Below are 20,677 nucleotides of genomic sequence, written 5' to 3'. Positions count from 1 at the left end.
ATTTTAAGATTTGGAATCACTATGAAATGACTACATTGCAGCATGAAATTATCATTCAGTGAGAAGTGAGGAGACAAATGTTGGGTTGGGCTACAGGGAAGATGAATGACACTCGTGCTTGGGATTCAACTTTAAAGAGTTCTAAATACATGGCATGTGCTTTAAATCTGGATTGTTCTGTTATTTTGAAAACATTTTGCACCTGTCCTTAGCTTTAGGTGTTTATAAATTGTCCATTTTAGAAATTTTAAAACATCTGCAAAGTATTTATCAAGATGCCTATGCGTTGTGGTGCATAGTCCTTGAATTGGCTTTCTGCACAGAGGTGAATTTCACCTTCCGTTTAGATTACAGAGCATGTGTGTGAGGTGCTCTCTGCAAGATGCACAACTTAAAAAGCAGCAATCTGCATTAGCTCTGGTTTCCAATATGTCTAAGATGTAGATCATGTACTTACAACATAAGAATGGCCATACTGGGTCAGACCAAAGGTCCACCTAGCCCAGTATACTGTCTTCTGACAGTGGGGCCAATGCCAGGTGCCCCAGAGGGAATGAACAGAACAGGTAATCATCAACTGATCCATCCCCTGTCGCCCATTCCCAGCTTCTGGCAAACAGAGGCTAGGGACACCATCCCTGTCCATCTTGGCTAATAGTCATTGATGGACCTATCCTCCATGAACTTTTCTAGTTCTTTTTTGAACCCTGTCTTGGCCTTCACAATATCCTCTGGCAAGGAGTTCCACGAATTGACTGTACGTTGTGTGGAAAAAATACTTCCTTTTGTTTTAAACCCGCTGCCTAGTAATTTCATGTACTTCCATGTACAATGCATTAGATCATATTTTCAAAGCGACAAAAGCATTGGTAACTGTGGCAAGATCCGCCTTTGAGAGAAAAGTCACACTCTTCTCACCGTGTACAGACTGAATAAAGTATCCTACTGTTTTGGACAGAGCTGCCACTGGAGTAACCCAGGAACATATCTGTTTTGGTAGCCGCCCGTAGCAATAACCTTAGCTTCTGTACTTTGGCTTAAAGAAAGCACCTCTAATGAGCTCTATAGATAAAAAGAGCTATATCAGAGCTAAATGTTGTTAGTTATTGTTATTACCTATTACTTTATAATTAAATTGGCACATTGTTTTTTTCCCCCTTTGGTTAGGACTCTACAATGGCATTTGATGATGAAGCCTCTTTCCAGCCATGCCTATGAGATGGATCAGCATTGTTTAATGTTTCAGAGGACTCCCAGTTTAGCTGCTCTGATGAGCTCCAGCTGGGTAGAGTAAATCAGTTCAAGTGAAGACTGTTTCCACGAGTTGTTGGAGAGAATGAATCATTGCAGCTGGGCAGCTAGTAGTGATTTTAATTAATGAAGTAGAAATATATAGCCTGCATCTCATGTACATGGGTTTTATACTAATTAAACTCAATTTTCTTTAATGGAATTAGTCCCGTTTTACATCAGAGTAAATGAGAGGAGAGTTAGGCTTATTTGGGGGGAGGGATAGCTCAGTGGTTTGAGCATTGGCCTGCTAAATGCAGGGTGGTGAATTCAATCCTTGAGGGGGCCATTTAGGGATCTGGGGTGAAAATTGGGGATTGGTCCTGCTTTGAACAGGGGGTTGGACTAGATGGCCTCATGAGGTCCCTTACAACCCTGATAATCTATGATTAAGCTTTCAATCAGTACAGAATTCTGCTTTACACCAATTGTCTGAGAATGATAGTGGTGCATTTAGCAGAGTAGAATTTGCCTCTCATATTGATGATTCACATGTTTTCATTGTCTTTCTAGAGCAATTAGTCAGATCAGAACATTTTTAGCTGGAGAACCTGTTCTCTTCCTGGAAGGAGCTCACACCTGCAGGCCAGCACATATGAATTTGAATACAGATATAAGAATGGTTAACCACAGCAGCAGCATTACTCTGCCTGTCACCGAGCCTGCTCTTGCAAGGTCCAGAGTGGCGTTAATGAGAATCAAGGATGCTCAGCACCTTATGGATTAATCCATTGATGCTCAGGTACATTGCCAAAAGATGATGGCAACGGGAAGGGCAATTTGCACTGGAACACTTGAGAGTGGCGGCAGGGACTGGGATGATCCTAGGCCCCTATAGCAGGCAAATGCTGGCTTGCTGCTAGTCCAGTCTGGTTGTGCTGACATGGTTGAATTTCAACAGAGAGAACCAGCAGGACATGGAGAGACACTCTCTGGGGCTATTTGGAGTGTGACCAGAGTGTGAAAGGGTGATGCCCCTTTCCCAGGAGAGGGAATGGAATGTGGTACCAGGAGGTTCTGTGGCACTTAGGGAAGTTTGAATGGTGGCAGGTGGGCAGTTTGCAGTAGAACAGTCGGGCATGGTTGGTTGGGGGCAGTTTAAAATGGAGCAGCTGGGAAGTGATCGGTGAGCCTGGCCATTGGCAGTTGGAATTGGGGCAGTTACTTGGGAGGTGACAGTTGGAGGCATTTGATTTTTTAGAAAGTGTAGGGGACAATTTCCTGGTGTAAATGCTGGAGGAACCAACTAGGGGCAGAGCTCTTCTTGACCTGCTGCTCACAAACTGGGAAGAATTAGTAGGGGAAGCTAAAGTGGATGGGAACCTGGGAGGCAGTGACCATGAGATGGTCGAGTTCAGGATCCTGACACAGGGAAGAAAGGAGAGCAGCAGAATACGGACCCTGGACTTCAGAAAAGAAGACTTTGACAACCTCAGGGAACTGATGGGCAGGATCCCCTGGGAGAATAACATGAGGGGGAAAGGAGTCCAGGAGAGCTGGCTGTATTTTAAAGAATCCTTATTGAGGTTACAGGGACAAACCATCGGGATGTGTAGAAAGGGGAGGGATAGCTTAGTGGTTTGAGCATTGGCCTGCTAAACCCAGTGTTCTGAGTTCAATCCTTGAGGGGGGATCTGGGGCAAACATTGGGGACTGGTCCTGCTTTGAGCAGGGGGTTGGACTAGATGACCTCCTGAAGTCCCTTCCAACTCTGATATTCTATGAAAGAATAGTAAATATGGCAGGCGACCAGCTTGGCTTAACAGTGAAATCCTTGCTGATCTTAAACACAAAAAAGAAGCTTACAAGAAGTGGCAGACTGGACAAATGAGCAGGGAAGAGTATAAAAATATGGCTTGGGCATGCAGGAATGAAATCAGGAAGGCCAAGTCACACCTGGAGTTGCAGCTAGCTAGAGATGTTAAGAGTAACAAGAAGAGTTTCTTCAGGTATGTTAGCAACAAGAAGAAAGTCAATGAAAGTGTGGGCCCCTTACTGAATGAGGGAGGCAACCTAGTGACAGAGGATGTGGAAAAAGCTAATGTACTCAATGCTTTTTTTGCCTCTGTCTTTACAAACAAGGTCAGCTCCAGACTACTGCACTGGGCAGCACAGCCTGGGGAGGAGGTGACCAGCCCTCTGTGAAGAAAGAAGTGGTTTGGAACTATTTAGAAAAGCTGGACGAGCACAAGTCCATGGGGCCGGATGTGCTGCATCCGAGAGTGCTAAAGGAGTTGGTGGATGTGAGTGCAGAGCCATTGGCCATTATCTTTGAAAACTCATGGCGATCGGGGGAGGTCCTGGACAACTGGAAAAAGGCTAATGTAGTGCCCATCTTTAAAAAAGGGAAGCAGGAGGATCCTGGGAACTACAGGCCAGTCAGCCTCACCTCAGTTCCTGGAAAAATCATGGAGCAGGTCCTCAAGGAATCAATTCTGAAGCGCTTAGAGGAGAGGAAAGTGATCAGGAACAGTCAGCATGGATTCACCAAGGGCAAGTCATGCCTGACTAATCTAACTGCCTTCTGTGACGAGATAACCGGCTCTGTGTATGAGAGGAAAGCAGTGGACGTGTTGTTCCTTGACTTTAGCAAAGCTTTTGACACTGTCTCCCACAGAATTCTTGCCAGCAAGTTAAAGAAGTATGGGCTGGATGAATGGACGATAAGGTGGATAGAAAGCTGGCTAGATTGTCGGGCTCAATGGGTAGTGATCAATGGCTCCATGTGCAGTTGGCAGCCGGTATCAAGTGGAGTGCCCCAAGGGTCGGTCCTCGGGCCGGTTTTGTTCAATATCCTCATTAATGATCTGGAGGATGGTGTGAATTGCACCCTCAGCAAGTTTGCAGATGACACTAAACTGGGAGGAGAGGTAGATACGTTGGAGGGTAGGGATAGGATACAGAGGGCCCTAGACAAATTAGAGGATTGGGCCAAAAGAAATCTGATGAGGTTCAACAAGGACAAGTGCAGGGTCCTGCACTTAGGACGGAAGAATCCCATGCACTGCTACAGACCAGGGACCGAATGGCTCGGCAACAGTTCTGCAGAAAAGGACCTAGGGGTTACAGTGGACGAGAAGCTGGATATGAGTCAACAGTGTGCCGTTGTTGCCAAGGCGACCAATGGCATTTTGGGCTGTATAAGTAGGGGCATTGCCAGCAGATCGAGGGACGTGATCGTTCCCCTCTATTCGACATTGGTGAGGCCTCATCTGGAGTACTGTGTCCAGTTTTGGGCCCCACACTACAAGAAGGATGTGGAAAAATTGGAAAGCGTCCAGCGGAGGGCAACAAAAATGATTAGGGGACTGGAACACATGACTTATGAGGAGAGGCTGAGGGAACTGGGATTGCTTAGTCTGCAGAAGAGAAGAAGGAGGGGGGATTTGGTAGTTGCTTTCAACTATCTGAAAGGGGGTTCCAAAGAGGATGGATCTAGACTGTTCTCAATGGTAGCAGATGACAGAACAAGGAGTAATGGTCTCAAGTTGCAGTGGGGGAGATTTAGGTTGGATATTAGGAAAAACTTTTTCACTAGGAGGGTGGTGAAACACTGGAATGCGTTGCCCTAGGGAGGTGGTGGAATCTCCTTCCTTAGAAGTTTTTAAGGTCAGGCTTGACAAAGCCCTGGCTGGGATGATTTAGTTGGGGCTGGTCCTGCTTTGAGCAGGGGGTTGGACTAGATGACTTCCTGAGGTTCCCTCCAACCCTGATATTCTATGATTCTGCGATTCTATGATTGGGGGCAGTTGGGGAATGGCCAGTGGGAGCAGTCAGGCATGACAGGTGCGGGCAGTTTGGGGGCAGTTGGGAGGTGACAGATGGAGAATGGCCGTTGTAGGCAGTGGGAAGGGGGCTGTGTGGGGCCATTGGGAGCAGTCGGGAGGTGGCAGTTGGGAGAATGGCCATTAGGGGAGGCGGGAGGGGCAGTTTGGAGGTAGCAGTTGGAGAATGGCTGTTGGGGGCAATCACGAGGGGGCAGTGAGGGGTCGTTGGAGACAGTCGGGAGGTGATGGTTGGAGAATGGCCATTGGGGGCAGTGGGAAGGGGGCGGTTGGAGAATGGCCATTGGGGGCAGTCAGGAGGTGACAATTGGAGAATGGCCATTGTGGGCAGTTTGAAGGGGGCAGTTGGAGAATGGCTGTTGGGGGCGGTAGGGAGCAGTTGGAAAATGGCCGTTGGGGGTAGTCAGGAGGTGGCCGTTGGGGGCAGTGGGAAGGGGGCTGTGAGGGGCTGGTGGGGGCAGGCAGGAGGGGACAGTTGGCCGTTGGGGGCGGTAGGGGGCCGTTGGAGAACGGCTGGTGGGGGCAGTTTGAAGGGGGCTGTGAGGGGATCGTGGGGGCAGACGGAAGTGGACAGTTGGCCGTTGAGGGCAGTGGGAAGGGGGCGGTTTGAAGGGGGCCGTTGGAGAACGGCCGTTGGGGGTGGTTTGAAGGGGGCTGTGAGGGGCCGTTGGGGGCAGGCGGGAGGGGACAGTTGGCCAGTGGGGGCCGTTGGAGAACGGCCGTTGGGGGCGGTTTGAAGGAGGCTGTGAGGGGCCGTTGGGGGCGGGCAGGCGGGAGGGGACAGTGGGCCGTTGGGGGCAGTATGAAGGGGGCCGTTGGAGAACGGCCGTTGGGGGCGGTTTGAAGGGGGCTGTGAGGGGCCGTTGGGGGCAGTATGAAGGGGGCCGTTGGAGAACGGCCGTTGGGGGCGGTTTGAAGGGGGCTGTGAGGGGCCGGTGGGGGCAGGCGGGAGGGGACAGTGGGCCGTTAGGGGCAGTATGAAGGGGGCCATTGGAGAACGGCCGTTGGGGGCGGTTTGAAGGGGGCTGGTGGGGGCAGGCGGGAGGGGACAGTGGGCCGGTCGGAGCTGTGGGAGAACGGCCGTTGGGGGCAGTTTGAAGGGGGCTGTGAGGGGCCGTTGGGGGCGGGCAGGCGGGAGGGGACAGTGGGCCGTTAGGGGCAGTATGAAGGGGGCCATTGGAGAACGGCTGTTGGGGGCGGTTTGAAGGGGGCTGTGAGGGGCCGGTGGGGGCGGGCAGGCAGGAGGGGCCGGTGGGGGCCGTTGGAGAACGGCTGTTGGGGGCGGTTTGAAGGGGGCCGTTGGGGGCAGGCGGGAGGGGACAGTGGGCTGGTGGGGGCCGTTGGAGAACGGCCGTTGGGGGCGGTTTGAAGGGGGCTGTGAGGGGCCGGTGGGGGCGGGCAGGCGGGAGGGGCCGGTGGGGGCCGTTGGAGAACGGCCGTTGGGGGCGGTTTGAAGGGGGCCGTTGGGGGCAGGCGGGAGGGGACAGTGGGCCGGTGGGGGCCGTTGGAGAACGGCCGGTGGGGGCGGTTTGAAGGGGGCTGTGAGGGGCCGGTGGGGGCAGGCGGGAGGGGACAGTGGGCCGTTAGGGGCAGTATGAAGGGGGCCGTTGGAGAACGGCCGTTGGGGGCGGTTTGAAGGGGGCTGTGAGGGGCCGGTGGGGGCGGGCAGGCAGGAGGGGCCATTGGGGGGCCGTTGGAGAATGGCCGTTGGGGGCGGTTTGAAGGGGGCCGTTGGGGGCAGGCGGGAGGGGACAGTTGGCCGTTGGGGGCAGTATGAAGGGGGCCGTTGGAGAACGGCCGTTGGGGGCGGTTTGAAGGGGGCTGTGAGGGGCCGTTGGGGGCGGGAGGGGACAGTGGGCCGGTGTGGGCAGTGGGAGAACGGCCGTTGGGGGCGGTTTGAAGGGGGCCGTTGGGGGCAGGCGGGAGGGGACAGTGGGCCGTTGGGGGCGGTTGGAGAACGGCCGTTGGGGGCGGACAGGCGGGAGGGGATAGTGGGCCGGTGGGGGCCGTTGGAGAACGGCCGTTGGGGGCGGACAGGCGGGAGGGGATAGTGGGCCGGTGGGGGCAGTGGGAGAACGGCCGTTGGGGGTGGTTTGAAGGGGGCCGTTGGGGGCAGGCGGGAAGGGACAGTGGGCCGTTGGGGGCAGTATGAAGGGGGCCATTGGAGAACGGCCGTTGGGGGCAGTTTGAAGGGTGCTGTGAGGGGCCGTTGGGGGCAGGCGGGAGGGGACAGTTGGCCGTTGGGGGCAGTATGAAGGGGGCCGTTGGAGAACGGCCGTTGGGGGCGGTTTGAAGGGGGCTGTGAGGGGCCGTTGGGGGCAGGCGGGAGGGGACAGTGGGCCGTTGGGGGCAGGCGGGAGGGGGCCGTTGGAGAATGGCCGTTGGGGGCGGTTTGAAGGGGGCTGTGAGGGGCCGTTGGGGGCGGTTTGAAGGGGGCCGTTGGGGGCAGGCGGGAGGGGACAGTGGGCTGGTGGGGGCCGTTGGAGAACGGCCGTTGGGGGCGGTTTGAAGGGGGCTGTTGGGGGCAGGCGGGAGGGGACAGTGGGCCGGTGTGGGCAGTGGGAGAACGGCCGTTGGGGGCAGTTTGAAGGGGGCTGTGAGGGGCCGTTGGGGGCAGGCGGGAGGGGACAGTGGGCCGGTGGGGGTGGTTGGAGAACGGCCGTTGGGGGCGGACAGGCGGGAGGGGACAGTGGGCCGGTGGGGGCAGTTGGAGAACGGCCGTTGGGGGCGGTTTGAAGGGGGCCGTTGGGGGCCGTGGGAGAACGGCCGTTGGGGGCGGTTTGAAGGGGGCTGTGAGGGGCCGTTGGGGGCGGGCAGGCGGGAGGGGCCGGTGGGGGCAGTTGGAGAACGGCCGTTGGGGGCGGTTTGAAGGGGGCCGGTGGGGGCAGTGGGAGAACGGCCGTTGGGGGCGGTTTGAAGGGGGCTGTGAGGGGCCGTTGGGGGCGGGCAGGCGGGAGGGGCCGGTGGGGGCAGTTGGAGAACGGCCGTTGGGGGCGGTTTGAAGGGGGCTGTGAGGGGCCGGTGCGGGCGGGCAGGCGGGAGGGGACAGTGGGCCGGTGGGGGCAGTGGGAGAACGGCCGTTGGGGGCGGTTTGAAGGGGGCTGTGAGGGGCCGTTGGGGGCGGGCAGGCGGGAGGGGCCGGTGGGGGCAGTGGGAGAACGGCCGTTGAGGGCAGTTTGAAGGGGGCCGGTGGGGGCAGTGGGAGAACGGCCGTTGGGGGCGGTTTGAAGGGGGCTGTGAGGGGCCGTTGGGGGCGGGCAGGCGGGAGGGGCCGGTGGGGGCAGTTGGAGAACGGCCGTTGGGGGCGGTTTGAAGGGGGCCGGTGGGGGCCGTGGGAGAACGGCCGTTGGGGGCGGTTTGAAGGGGGCTGTGAGGGGCCGTTGGGGGCAGTTGGAGAACGGCCGTTGGGGGCGGGCAGGCGGGAGGGGCCGGTGGGGGCAGTGGGAGAACGGCCGTTGGGGGCGGTTTGAAGGGGGCTGTGAGGGGCCGGTGCGGGCGGGCAGGCGGGAGGGGACAGCGGGCCGGTGGGGGCAGTGGGAGAACGGCCGTTGGGGGCGGTTTGAAGGGGGCTGTGAGGGGCCGTTGGGGGCGGGCAGGCGGGAGGGGCCGGTGGGGGCAGTTGGAGAACGGCCGTTGGGGGCGGTTTGAAGGGGGCCGTTGGGGGCGGGCAGGCGGGAGGGGCCGGTGGGGGCAGTTGGAGAACGGCCGTTGGGGGCGGTTTGAAGGGGGCCGGTGGGGGCGGTTTGAAGGGGGCTGTGAGGGGCCGTTGGGGGCGGGCAGGCGGGAGGGGCCGGTGGGGGCAGTTGGAGAACGGCCGTTGGGGGCGGTTTGAAGGGGGCCGGTGGGGGCCGTGGGAGAACGGCCGTTGGGGGCGGTTTGAAGGGGGCTGTGAGGGGCCGGTGGGGGCAGTTGGAGAACGGCCGTTGGGGGCGGTTTGAAGGGGGCCGGTGGGGGCCGTGGGAGAACGGCCGTTGGGGGCAGCCCGCTGGCTCGCTGCGCCCTGGGGCGGCCGGCAGGGGCCGCCCGCTCACGGGCAGGCGCTCGGCGCCCCGCCTCTCCCCACGCCGGGGGCAGAGCCCAGAGGAAGGGGGCGGGCGGGGCTCGTTCGGAGGCCGGGGCGGGGTCTCGCGGCGCCGACACGCCGGGAAGGGGCGGGGTCCCGTCACGCCGGAGGGGGCGGGGTCACGCTGGAGCGGGCGGGGCCCGCACGGCGCTGGGCTGGGGCCTGTTGTGTGTGAGGAGCTCGGGCCGTACCGAGAGCCCGTTAGTGGCTGCTCCGGCTCCCCCCCACCCCCGACCCAGCCCCTCCGCCTCCCCCCCCACCATGGAGGACCCGTCCCGGCTGCTGGCGGCGGCGCACGGTGCGGGGGTCTCCCACCCCGGGGGGATCCCGCCGCCTCCCTCCGCTGGAGACCCGGCCGCCGCCGCCCCCCCGCCGCCGCCCCCGCATCGGCTCCAGCCGGGGCCGCCGCCCCCCGGGCACCAGGATACTGGGGACATCCTGCAGCAGATCATGGCCATCACCGACCAGAGCCTGGACGAGGCGCAAGCCAGGTACCGCAGGGGCCGGGGTGTGCGGCCCTTCGGGTCCGAGCCGCGCCTGCGGGGAGGCTCCCTAGGTGGGCGGCGGGGCGGGGGGTGTCTGGGCGCGGGCCTGGAGCGGGGCTCTGAGCACCGGGGGTCTGACTAGGGGACCTGGAGGCTGGCCGCCGCCTCTGAGCTCGAGACTCTGGGGACTGAAGGGTCTCGAGTCCAGGGGTTTGTAGGCATCAGGGCCTGGGCTGCGAAGGGCAGAGTCTCTGGGGGCTGGGGACCAGGATATGGCTAGAGAGGCTCCAAGTCCTGGAATCTTGGGGAGCCAGAGTCTGGCTCCAGGGGGTGGCAGTGTGTGGCACTGAAGTGTGGGGTGGGGTAGTGCCTGGCCTCTGCTGCTGGCGTGCTGAGAGCGCCAGGTGCCCAGGCTCCCGGGTACTAACTTCCCTGCCTGTTTCCATCGCCCGTGTTGCTTGTGAACCTGTGTGCTGGGCAAGGCGTGAGGCAGCCTGATTTAGTTTCACGGAGGAACTTTGCTTAAAACGGTAGAGTGAGTTATAGTGTTAGGAGCAAATCCTCAGCATGGGGTTACAGTTTAAGGGACTTTAGTGCTGACAGTCCTGGAGACTGAAGTTCCCTATATATCTGCAGGGCAGGTACAGTTCAGGCAGCAATAAAGCAAACTTTCCTCAGGCACTGTTTATCTAGCAAAAAGAACAGGAGGACTTGTGGCACCTTAGAGACTAACCAATTTATTTGAGCATAAGCTTTCACTGAGTGCATCCGATAAAGTGAGCTGTAGCTCAGGACAGCTTATGCTCAGATAAATTGGTTAGTCTCTAAGGTGCCACAAGTCCTCCTTTTCTTCTTGCATATACTGACTCACAGGGCTGCTACTCTGAAACCTGTTTATCTAGTGTGTCTCAGCCCTGTCCTGGAGAGACCCCCACCTCATGGATGATGCAGGCCATTTTTTATTGGCCCCTCATTCTTTGGCTGCTGCTGAGACTGCTTTTGGGGCAGGGGAAGTTCAATGGTGGTGATTTTTATGATATAGACACTTATCTGCTAGGAATAGAGCTGAGACCCATGAGTTTTTCACACAGGTTACTTAATGAAGTCACCTAATGGGAATGTCTTTGACTCACTAGCTGTAGTGGCACTAGTGACCTAGAGATGGAAAGTTCTACATTCTTTTACTGATTTCCTGAGCCACCACACTTCCTTTTTTCAGTTCTCCTTAGAGGATTTGAGGCTGTGGATCTAATTTTTGAATTTATCACTTGCTAGTTCTGCTCAGGGGAAGTTTTTAACTAGACTTTCTTGTTCCCATGCCAGTAAGAATAAGAGTGTGGAGACTTTCAGTTTGCAAGATGAACAGTTAATTTGTATATTTGCTGAGAGGTTCTTGTACCTTTGTCCTGTTGATAAGACTGTGTAGCACTTGCATATAGTGCTGTAGAGGTGAGTTGAATTCTTAGAATTATTTTTTACAAGCTAGCCTGTATTAATAATGAATTGTCCTTTCTCTACTGCAGATAGGGGTTCAAATCATAGCTCCAGTCACAAATGAAAATTATTTTTTCTGTCAGTTGCACTACTACTGTTTAATTTGGCCTAGGAATAGAATAAATGCAAAGTTGTGATTGCAGCACAGGATTAAAGTGCCCTGGCAGAGAGTGGTGTGTGTGTGTGTGGTAGGGAGAGGGGCATGTGCACACAGGAACTGAATGGCAGGTGTATTGCATTTCAGGTCTAAGGTGCTTTGACAGAGCTATGTGTGAGCAGTTTTCACAGCACCTGCCTGCTCTATGTCTCACTTGGGTGAGAACTAACTGTACTTGTGTTTTAAAGAGAGAAGCCTACCTGAGGAGTAGTACATTGTCTTCTGTGCATATTGTGAATAACATAACCTGATGTAAAAAATCAGCATAATTCAATACCTTGTAGTTTATTTTCTCTGCCTTAGAGGTGTCTGTATCCCTGACTGGCTCTCTGTAATTATATGTTTTGCTTACTTGGCATGTACCAGTTGTAAAAAGTACGTAGACTAGAGGAAGCAGTTTGGAAAGGGAAGGATTGTAAAACAGATCTGGCTTATAAAACTAGCAAACGAATACTCATGCATCAGATTCCAGACATTAATTTGTGACTTTGGTTAGGAGTCTGGCTGACTTTCCATTATAAATTACCTAAACCAAGGTTTATTTACTCTGAGAAGTTTCTTTGGCCTGACATTTAAGCCCTTTCTGTGCTGGTGTCAGCTGCTGAACTGGTGCTGAAAATGGTTTAACTTGCAAATGTAGACAATGGCAAGTCATGGTCTGTACTGTTTCAGAAACTGTAGAGCAAGGTTTTAATTACAGTTTTGGAAACCATGCTACAAATGATTTATCCAAGTACACAGAACTACTGAAAATAAACCCCAGGCCCATAAACATGTTTGGTATGATCTGAAGATAAGTACTAACCATATAGTTATTGATTTTAAAAAGAAGAACAATGGTGGGGCTTCCTAGGAGAGAGTTTGTGGTAAAATTAGTTTTCTAGACTGTATTTACTGAGGAAAGATATTCTACATTATAGTTTTTCAAACAATATTCTGGACTAGTTTGAGTCAGAGGGACTCTTCAGAGGTGCTCTTCTGTGTTCCTCTTATGCCTGTTGAAATGAAGAGGGGGGGGAAAAATACTGAAGGGGATGCTGCTGCTATTTCAAGCTCCTTACATATATTCCATTACTGGTGGTGGTATGAGGCTTCCCCTAATATGCTCTCTCCTCTTACCAGTCACTGCAACACAAAATTTAAAGCTGTCTATAGTTGCTTCATAGTAAGTGCATGCACAGATTAATGTGTATGTCACACACAACACTGCAGTTCTGTTTGATTTTCAAAACTCCTGTACAAGAGAGCTGATAAAGTTGAGTGCTTAGGAAGTTTCCTTGTTTTTTTTTTTCTGTAAACAATTTAATTATGGGATCCTAGTGCTTTTTGTGTAGGCTAAATTGCTTTAGCTATTTTCAGTGTTTTTAGAAAACTGAAACCTTTAGAAAAAATTTTAGGCACAAAGTTTTTTGAAGGCTCAAACTTTATAAAAAGTGACCTTGCATATGAGATTGTGCATGCACAATACAGGTTCTTGCATTATAGACAATAATGGGTCCATCCGTTTAGTCTACTTGCAAACGGAGAATCTTGGTAAGAAGGCCTGTATGTCATTGTAAAGAAAGCAAAGCATCCCTCCTCAAATCCAGTGTAACTAGTCTCACGGATGCTTCAGGGATGTTAGGCAGAGTGTCCTGGAATACCTACCTATCTGCAAGATGTCTTGGCCATGATTTAGCTCCAGATGTTTTATTTGCTAGACTTCAATTTTATTCCGTATTAAAAAATCTGCATATTGAACTGTACTGGGTTTCAAAATAGCTTCACTGGGGCCTCTTGAGTTTCAGAACTTTCATTGTTTATATTGTAAATTTTAGACTGCAAGCTAAAAACTGAAGAGATGAAGTTTTATTTAAAATTCATCTGCCAAAAATTACATTACGTAACCCGCTTAATATCAATGTTAATCAACTTTATCATTCTACAAAAGAATAAATATTGGCCATATTAGCTATGTAATGACTTCTGGACAGCCTGTTTCTGAGAACTTGTAACACATCTAGCTTATGTAGTTTGTAAATCAGCTTTTTTAGCCCTATTTTTATGGGAGCAGAGTTTTAAGGCCTAGAATTGGTGGTATGTCATCAAGCAAGGACAATAGAATCCACTTGGCTTTCTTTTCAGCTGCCTTTGTTCTCAGGCTGCTTGTCTGTGGGTAGATATTGATCTGCTTAGATATCTTATAATGTGCATTATGCTTTTCTTGGTTCAGTGTATTGAAGTAACCTGGTCAGTGGACTTCAACTTGTGATATTTTGCTTAATTTTTGTATTGTGTTTGAATATTTATTGCAGGCTTGCAGCTACCTGTTGTAAATGTTGTTGGTGAGGGATTGTAAGGAAATTGAGTAAACTTTTAAGACCTTACCCACAGCTGGAGTACTGCTATGTTAGGAATATCAGGATGAGCTGTATTTAATGAAGAAAACTTCTGAAAAAGGGGTTACTCCCAGCTCTGAATGTACTTTAATTAAATAATAATTTAAAAATTACAAAAGGGATCATCATCACAGAAGGTGGTGGTGGAGGGAAATTTTAAAGGCACAAATGGCAGGTACCTAACTCCCAACTTCCAGTGGAAGACAGGTGCCTTATTGACATTTGTGCCTTTAAAAATCTCCCCCAGAGAAACGTAAATTTTTTTTTTAGTATCCTGTTCCCCAGTAGTTCCAGAGAGATGTTCTAACAAACTTTGTGAGGATGGTTCACAGTGTGCCTGGAAGCTAAAATGTAATTGCAGCTACATGTATGGCTATAACTGAGAATATGGCATGACATTTCAGGTGAGATACAGCAGAACAGATGCCATTGCTATCTCTTCAGTGAAGTACTATGGTATGTGACAGGTTTCAGAGTAGCAGCTGTGTTAGTCTGTATTCACAAAAAGAAAAGGAGTACTTGTGGCACCTTAGAGACTAACCCATTTATTTGAGCATAAGCTTTCGTGAGCTACAGCTCACTTCATCGGATGCATTCAGTGGAAAATACAGTGGGGAGATTTATATACCTAGAGAACATGAAACAATGGGTGTTACCATACACACTGTAAGGAGAGTGATCACTTAAGGTGAGCTCTTACCAGTGGCGGGGGAGAGGGGGGAACGGGACCTTTTGTAGTGCCACAAGTACTCCTTTTCTTTTTGCGAATACAGACTAACACGGCTGCTACTCTGAAACCTTCTGTAGTGATGATCAAGGTTTTCCAGCAGTTGACAAGAACGTCTGAGGAACGGGGGGGGGGGGGGGAAATAAACATGGGGAAATAGTTTTACTTTGTGTAATGACCCATCCACTCCCAGTCTTTATTCAAGCCTAAGTTAATTGTATCCAGTTTGCAAATTAATTCCAATTCAGCAGTCTCTTGTTGGAGTCTGTTTTTGAAGTTTTTTTGTTGAAGAATTGCAACTTTTAGGTCTGTAATCGAGTGACCAAAGAGATTGAAGTGTTCTCCGACTGGTTTTTGAATGTCATAATTCTTGGTACTTGAGATTTTCAAGTAGCTTGAGTATTCAGCTGTATATGAAGATCCCACAGCAAATGTCTGGGGGTTGAGGGGGGGTATGAAGGTACCAGACCCAACAAGAACACTTATTTTTAAGGCTTCTGAATGAGACTGAAATAAAATTTAATGCCTTCTGTGACTAGAGGAGAGACCAACTGAAATGGTGATGGAAAGAGCTTTACCATTGATAGGGAGAGAAGCAGACATTACTTGCCATAGATGGAAAAAAGGGCAAAGGAATTAATTTCAGCATTCTTGTATATTTTGGTATTATGAAAACTGTATTTTTGCTGATGCAGAGTATATCTCATCAAGGTGTTTGAGAACTCCTTTTGTAGTTTGTCTCAAACTTCTTAGGATATACAGGGGTACAAAGATTTCAGAGTAACAGCCGTGTTAGTCTGTATTTGCAAAAAGAAAAGGAGTACTTGTGGCACCTTGGAGACTAACAAATTTATTTGAGCATAAGCTTTCGTGAGCTATGCTCAAATTTGTTAGTCTCTAAGGTGCCACAAGTACTCCTTTTCTTTTTGTGAATACAGACTAACACGGCTGCTACTCTGAAACCTATACTTATTAACCTTTTCCCCCTTCCCATACTTTCTGTTTGGATAAACAAGGACAAAAAATGAGGTGGCATCAGTCTCAAACACTGGAAGCATAATGTGGCTTCTATCAAAGTAGAATGTACTTTAGGTTGTTTGGAAAAGTAGATGAACATTCTAGTGGGGCTTGAGTGCCCCTCCAGCTACAGCTGTGTCAGAATATCAATTGTAAACCCCTTTCTTTGATAGAATTACATGGATGCATCAAGGTCAGGTATAGCTCATAATATGCAAATACTGCTTTTAATATATTCACCACAAACATAACCGCTCCAAAGAAGCAGTTAATGTCTGCTATGATTTCATACTAAGGATGCAGTCAAACACATTCTGCATGATATTCCACAATGTGAATTTATAGGTAGTTACATATGATGTGGCTTCTGGCACTAGGTCCTCCTGCTTGCACAGAGGTGTCCCCTTAACAGACAACCAGCCTGCTCTTGGTACCATTAAGGCCTACTCCTTCTTAAAAAGTATCTCTACCTTTCATCCCTCTTGCACCGAGATCCCAACAATCCTCAGGGTGCAATTTCTTCCATTTCTGTTCTAGGGGAAGGACAGTCTCCTTTTGTTTGTAGGCTGATACTTGTTTTGAGTTTGATTAAACTGAAAGAAACAATATTTGATTTGATCAATGGTAATTGAGTTCTGTTTTGTTTTTTAATGTTCAGAATCTGTATAATGTAAAAATGCGGATCTCTCTCATTTTGGATGGACTGCTTTGTTAGAGCAATTGGAAGAATACTAATTCAGAAAGCAGCCATTTGTTGACTACATCATATAAAATATACTTTCCGTAGAGTTTAACTTCTGTTTTACTTCTGCCAACTACAAGCAACTGAGTATTTCAATTATTCTGGTAGAGAGTTTCTCTTGATGACCTTGAGTGAACTGTGTGACTAGAACTTCTAAATGTACATTAATCTTATTTGCTCATTTTTACAAATACATGGAATCATTTTTTTATAAACCTTGGCAGTCCTGCCTCTTTCCCCTTCCACTTGGCATTCATCCTTTCTTTCTCTCCTTTTCAGAAAACATGCCTTGAATTGCCACAGAATGAAACCAGCTCTCTTCAGTGTGCTGTGTGAGATCAAGGAAAAAACAGGTGTGTTGTTGGAATTTTTGAATGATTTTTAGAAAGTTGGGTATCAGACATGAACATCTCCTGGGTCAAGTGCAATTGAGATGTGTCTTTACCGAGTGAATAATTTTTACAGCTTCAGACTTTAATGGTGATTTCCTGGCCTAATGTTCTTCTCTGTTGGTTGGAGATTATTTATTTGTAGCTTGCTTCCTACACTGTAGGCCGTGCCCTGATTTGAAGGAAATATTACTGCTCACTGCTTTTGATTTGAAAAACAAAATAAAATGTAAGCATTACAATTATAATCTCTGAGGAGACGTGTGTAGGCATTCTGTTAAAGACAGTCTCTGTATCTGGTTGTCATCCCTTTGTCTCTGTCATGCCATTTCTTGAAAGAAAATGGTCCCAAAACTGTGGCAGGACTAGGAGATTAACACTGGAAAATGAACTAGACCTCAGAAAAGAGAGGCTGTGAGGAGAAGCAGAAGATAGATGGGGAAAGAAGACAAAAGCTGCAGGAAACTGAGTTGACAGGTGGATTATGTGACTTATTTTCTTTGTGAGGAGGAATGGGGTTGTTAGGAGCGAGTGGATTTTGATTTTGGCTACCCAGTGTATCAATTGTTCATCTATAAACTCCTGGGCAATGATGTCAGGATGTTTTATTGTGCTTTGTTGTGTAAACTTTTGAGCTTGCTTAATTTGGATGCTATATTAAAGGATAGTTGCTTGTAGAACCTGTTTAATTGTAGAAAATGTGTTCTTTATTATATAGGTTGCTTAACATTAATATCCTAATACTGCCCTTGGTACTGAACCTGTACTAAAAAAATAACTTGTAATTTTCTTGTATGTCACTTTTGTACCATATTTCCAAACTAAAGGCCATCTAGTTATATCTTCAATGATGATCTTGGCATCAAAGGCAGTATGTGATACTAAATGAAATGCAACATACTCACACTTTTGTGTAAAGAGAATGTTATAATTGACGTATTTTGAGTTCTCATAGCAGCAATTTTCTTTTGTTGTAGGAAAATTTTAAAGGAATAGAAATTTGTGAACAGTTATGCTATAGTCTCTTATGTCTGTTTATCCTATGTGGTTTTTTCCTTTGAGCAGGAGCTAATCTTAGAACAGCTAAAAGGAAACTAATCCAAGCACTGGAGCACCCTTCTTATTTGTTTTTCCATGTTGGGATTTGCTTGTTCTGTGTTATGACCTGGAAGTTTAACTTCTATTTGACTTAAACATATTTGTAACAAGAGACTCCAATACCTTGGCTACACTGGATTTGTTTTGGTCTCATAGGTTTTTGAATGTCTAATGGTCTGTCTGTTCCTTATTTAAATTATGGAGAGCAGATGTTATGGCTTCAAGCAAATAAAAGCCTGGACATACTGTAGCATACGGTTTAGGCTTTCTTTGTGACCCAGGCGCACAAGCTTCCTTTCTAGTTCAGAATCAGTTTAAAACATGTTTGGCCCCCCAAACCTCTCTCCCACATTCCCTTTGTTACTGTGCCAGTGTCACTCACAATAGCTCAGGATAAGCCATGTGCCCCTCCATTGAGCAGCCAGCTGGAAAGTGCAGAGAAATTCTGCCCAGAAAGTGCTTTTTAAAAAATACTTGTAAAAGTGACTATTCTTTTTTGCCAGTTAAATTGATTTATCCAAATTATAGCCTTCTCTCAAACTGTTTGAATTCTGAATTGTATGAGTTATATTTTTCTTTTTAGATTAAATAGTTCAGTCACTGTAGTTTGTAGAGTGACATTTTTATTTGTACATTTCACCAGGAAAAATATACTGAAATAGATTTCACTTTCAAGTATGTCCTAGATACACACAGTCCACATGCATTTATTGAAGGCACATCTAACCCAAGCAACGTTTTGGGGGGCAGACAGTGCTCCGTCAAGGAGGACAACAGCACATTGCTCCACTGAAGTCCATACTAACCTCATTCACAATAACATCCACTTAATTCTTTTGAGAACTGGCAAAAGTACTGTTCTGTCTTAGAATATTTTAAAAACCTGTTGTTAATAAATCTGTCTAGCAGACTCTTTTCTTGGTGTTCAGCTGCCATGGACATCAGATGCTTGACTCCAGAATGCTATGCTTATCCAAATATAAAAGCTGTTTATAGCTTTAATATCCAGGTGTGTACATCGATGGAAATAAAAGCAAATATTATCCTTGAGGATTTTCTTTTCCTGACTGATTGCAGCAAACACCTGAGTTATGATGGATTTCGAGCTCTTTAGGGCAGGGGCATGGGCACTGTCTCCTTATGTGTTTGTACAGTGCCTAGCAAAATGGGGCTCTCGGCATGACTGCAATACAAAGAATCAATAAGTATTTTTGTTTAGCAATTTATAACACATACCATTTTTTCCCCCTCCCACTGACTGCAATATATCCTTCCTCTAACATCCCAGCTGTTCAAATAGGTTAATTCAATTTGTACTTTTTCATTCCATTACAGAACTTGGCAAGTGGTGTGGGGCTAAATGGGTGTTTTCCCTTTGTCCCTGGGTTTGTTGACATTCCTACATTGTTGTCTTGTTCCTTAGCACTCAGAACCATGCTGGCCTTTTTCTTCCTTCTGAATTAGTTTTCTTCTCCTCTGTGGTGGAGAATCTACAAGACCTTCAGATATTGACTTTTAAGAAAGCTTTGTCCTGTCAGAACACTTGGGACCAGGAGAGGCAACTTTGTTGTCATTCCCCAGAACTGGGCTCCCCAGGGTGGAGGTGGGGGTTGAGGGCTGTTCTTCACAGAGGGTCATTGGCTGCGGAATTTGCTCCCTCTTGTGGCTAATGATAGTTTGGATTTGATAGCCTTCAGGGTGCAATGGGAGGCCCGTTTGTTAAATGATGCGATTATGAGGGTTTCTCTCTTGGTAGCAGTAAGGGATGGCTTGAAGTGATATGTGTGGAGATTGTTTTTTTAAAAAAAAAGTTGTATGGCTACCGAATGCCATTGCAATAGGCACCAAGTCTTCAAATAAATAAAATGTGTGCACTTTCTACAAGCAGTTAGTGCTGATTAGTTAGTCCCAGTTCCTGCTGAGAGCCAATTAATTACTCTGCAGTTCTATTTTTAAAAATGACTGTGAAAAAGGAATCTTCTTACTCCATAGATTCCCTCATGTCTCATCAGAATTGTTTATTAAATTCCAGTCAGTCAGCACCTGTACAACCCTCTGACTCCCAGTGCCTTGCGCTTTGTGTAGTCATTTTATACCTATACAAAGTGGGCCATTAAGACCTGCATTTTCAAATCCACCCTATCCCTCTTCTTCTAATGCCTTAAAATTCAAAGAGGTTAACATTCAAGGTTCTGTTCTTGTGTGCTGTACAGCCAATAGATGTATTTACCTCTAGCTTTTCTGCACTGTTGCCACGTGGAAGAAAATCTGGAGAGGAAAACAAGCCTAAACAAATTGCATATCATTTTTATTTTGGCATCAGTGATCTCATACAGTTCATTACAGAACTGCAGATCTTTAATTAATGATATGTAAATATATTGTAATGATTGCATTTGCATATTGAGTGAGGTTTCAGTACCTTAGGTTGTGATGTATTTTAATTAAGGATTAATTAGAAATGATGGGAATTTCATTGGGCTTAGTATAATTATTTTACATTTTGATGAATATCTAGTGGGTGTTGTGCTGGGGAATGTATAATACCATGTTAGTGTATATGACAGCACCAGTTTAAAAGGCTTTATGATCCTGAAGGGTGTTTGTTAAAAGCATTCATAAAAATGATGGATGGATAGTGAAAGATTTGGGCGTACTACTAAGCCCGGACAAGTCTGAGTCATGCTTAAAACATTGAATATGTGATAGTTAACTACATAAGCAGAATGGCAGAACATTTACTTAGAATAGTCTAGTTATCTGCTGGACAGATAGACAAAATGAATAAATTAGTCTTCATTTATATTTTGTATCAAAAACTAAAGTAGAAACCCTTGAATTATATTTTTGTCACTCATCCTCTGGTACTGTACATGGTAATTACCTTTAAGAGTACCGTACAACTTCTAGGAAAAAATCCAACTACTCCCACTTCAGTTCAATAAAGTCTTGAGACACAACCCCATAATAATGTTGGTTGTTGTACATCTTAGGGTTTTAAAATGCAGTACACACTAGGGTAGCTGCAACTTAAAAAATGTGTTTATCTTTT

The 20,677-nt window shown here is 48.5% G+C and overlaps 1 protein-coding gene across 1 annotated transcript in view; it reads left to right on the top strand.

The window, feature by feature from the left end:
* The first annotated feature begins 9,384 nt into the window (after window positions 1-9,384).
* Window positions 9,385-20,677, top strand: part of PBX4 (PBX homeobox 4) — a 28,641-nt gene continuing 17,348 nt past the window's right edge. The window contains exons 1-2 of the mRNA XM_084610550.1: window positions 9,385-9,629; window positions 16,418-16,491. Of these exons, the coding sequence (XP_084466676.1) occupies window positions 9,400-9,629; window positions 16,418-16,491 (304 nt within the window). The 5' untranslated portion in view covers window positions 9,385-9,399. The remainder of the gene's footprint in view (window positions 9,630-16,417; window positions 16,492-20,677) is intronic.

This window comes from Lepidochelys olivacea, assembly GCF_965140295.1.
Source record: "Lepidochelys olivacea isolate rLepOli2 genome assembly, chromosome: 20".
NCBI classification, from domain to species: domain Eukaryota; kingdom Metazoa; phylum Chordata; order Testudines; family Cheloniidae; genus Lepidochelys; species Lepidochelys olivacea.
Note: the sequence above shows the minus strand (reverse complement) of the source record. Positions and strands in the feature narration are given on the sequence as shown.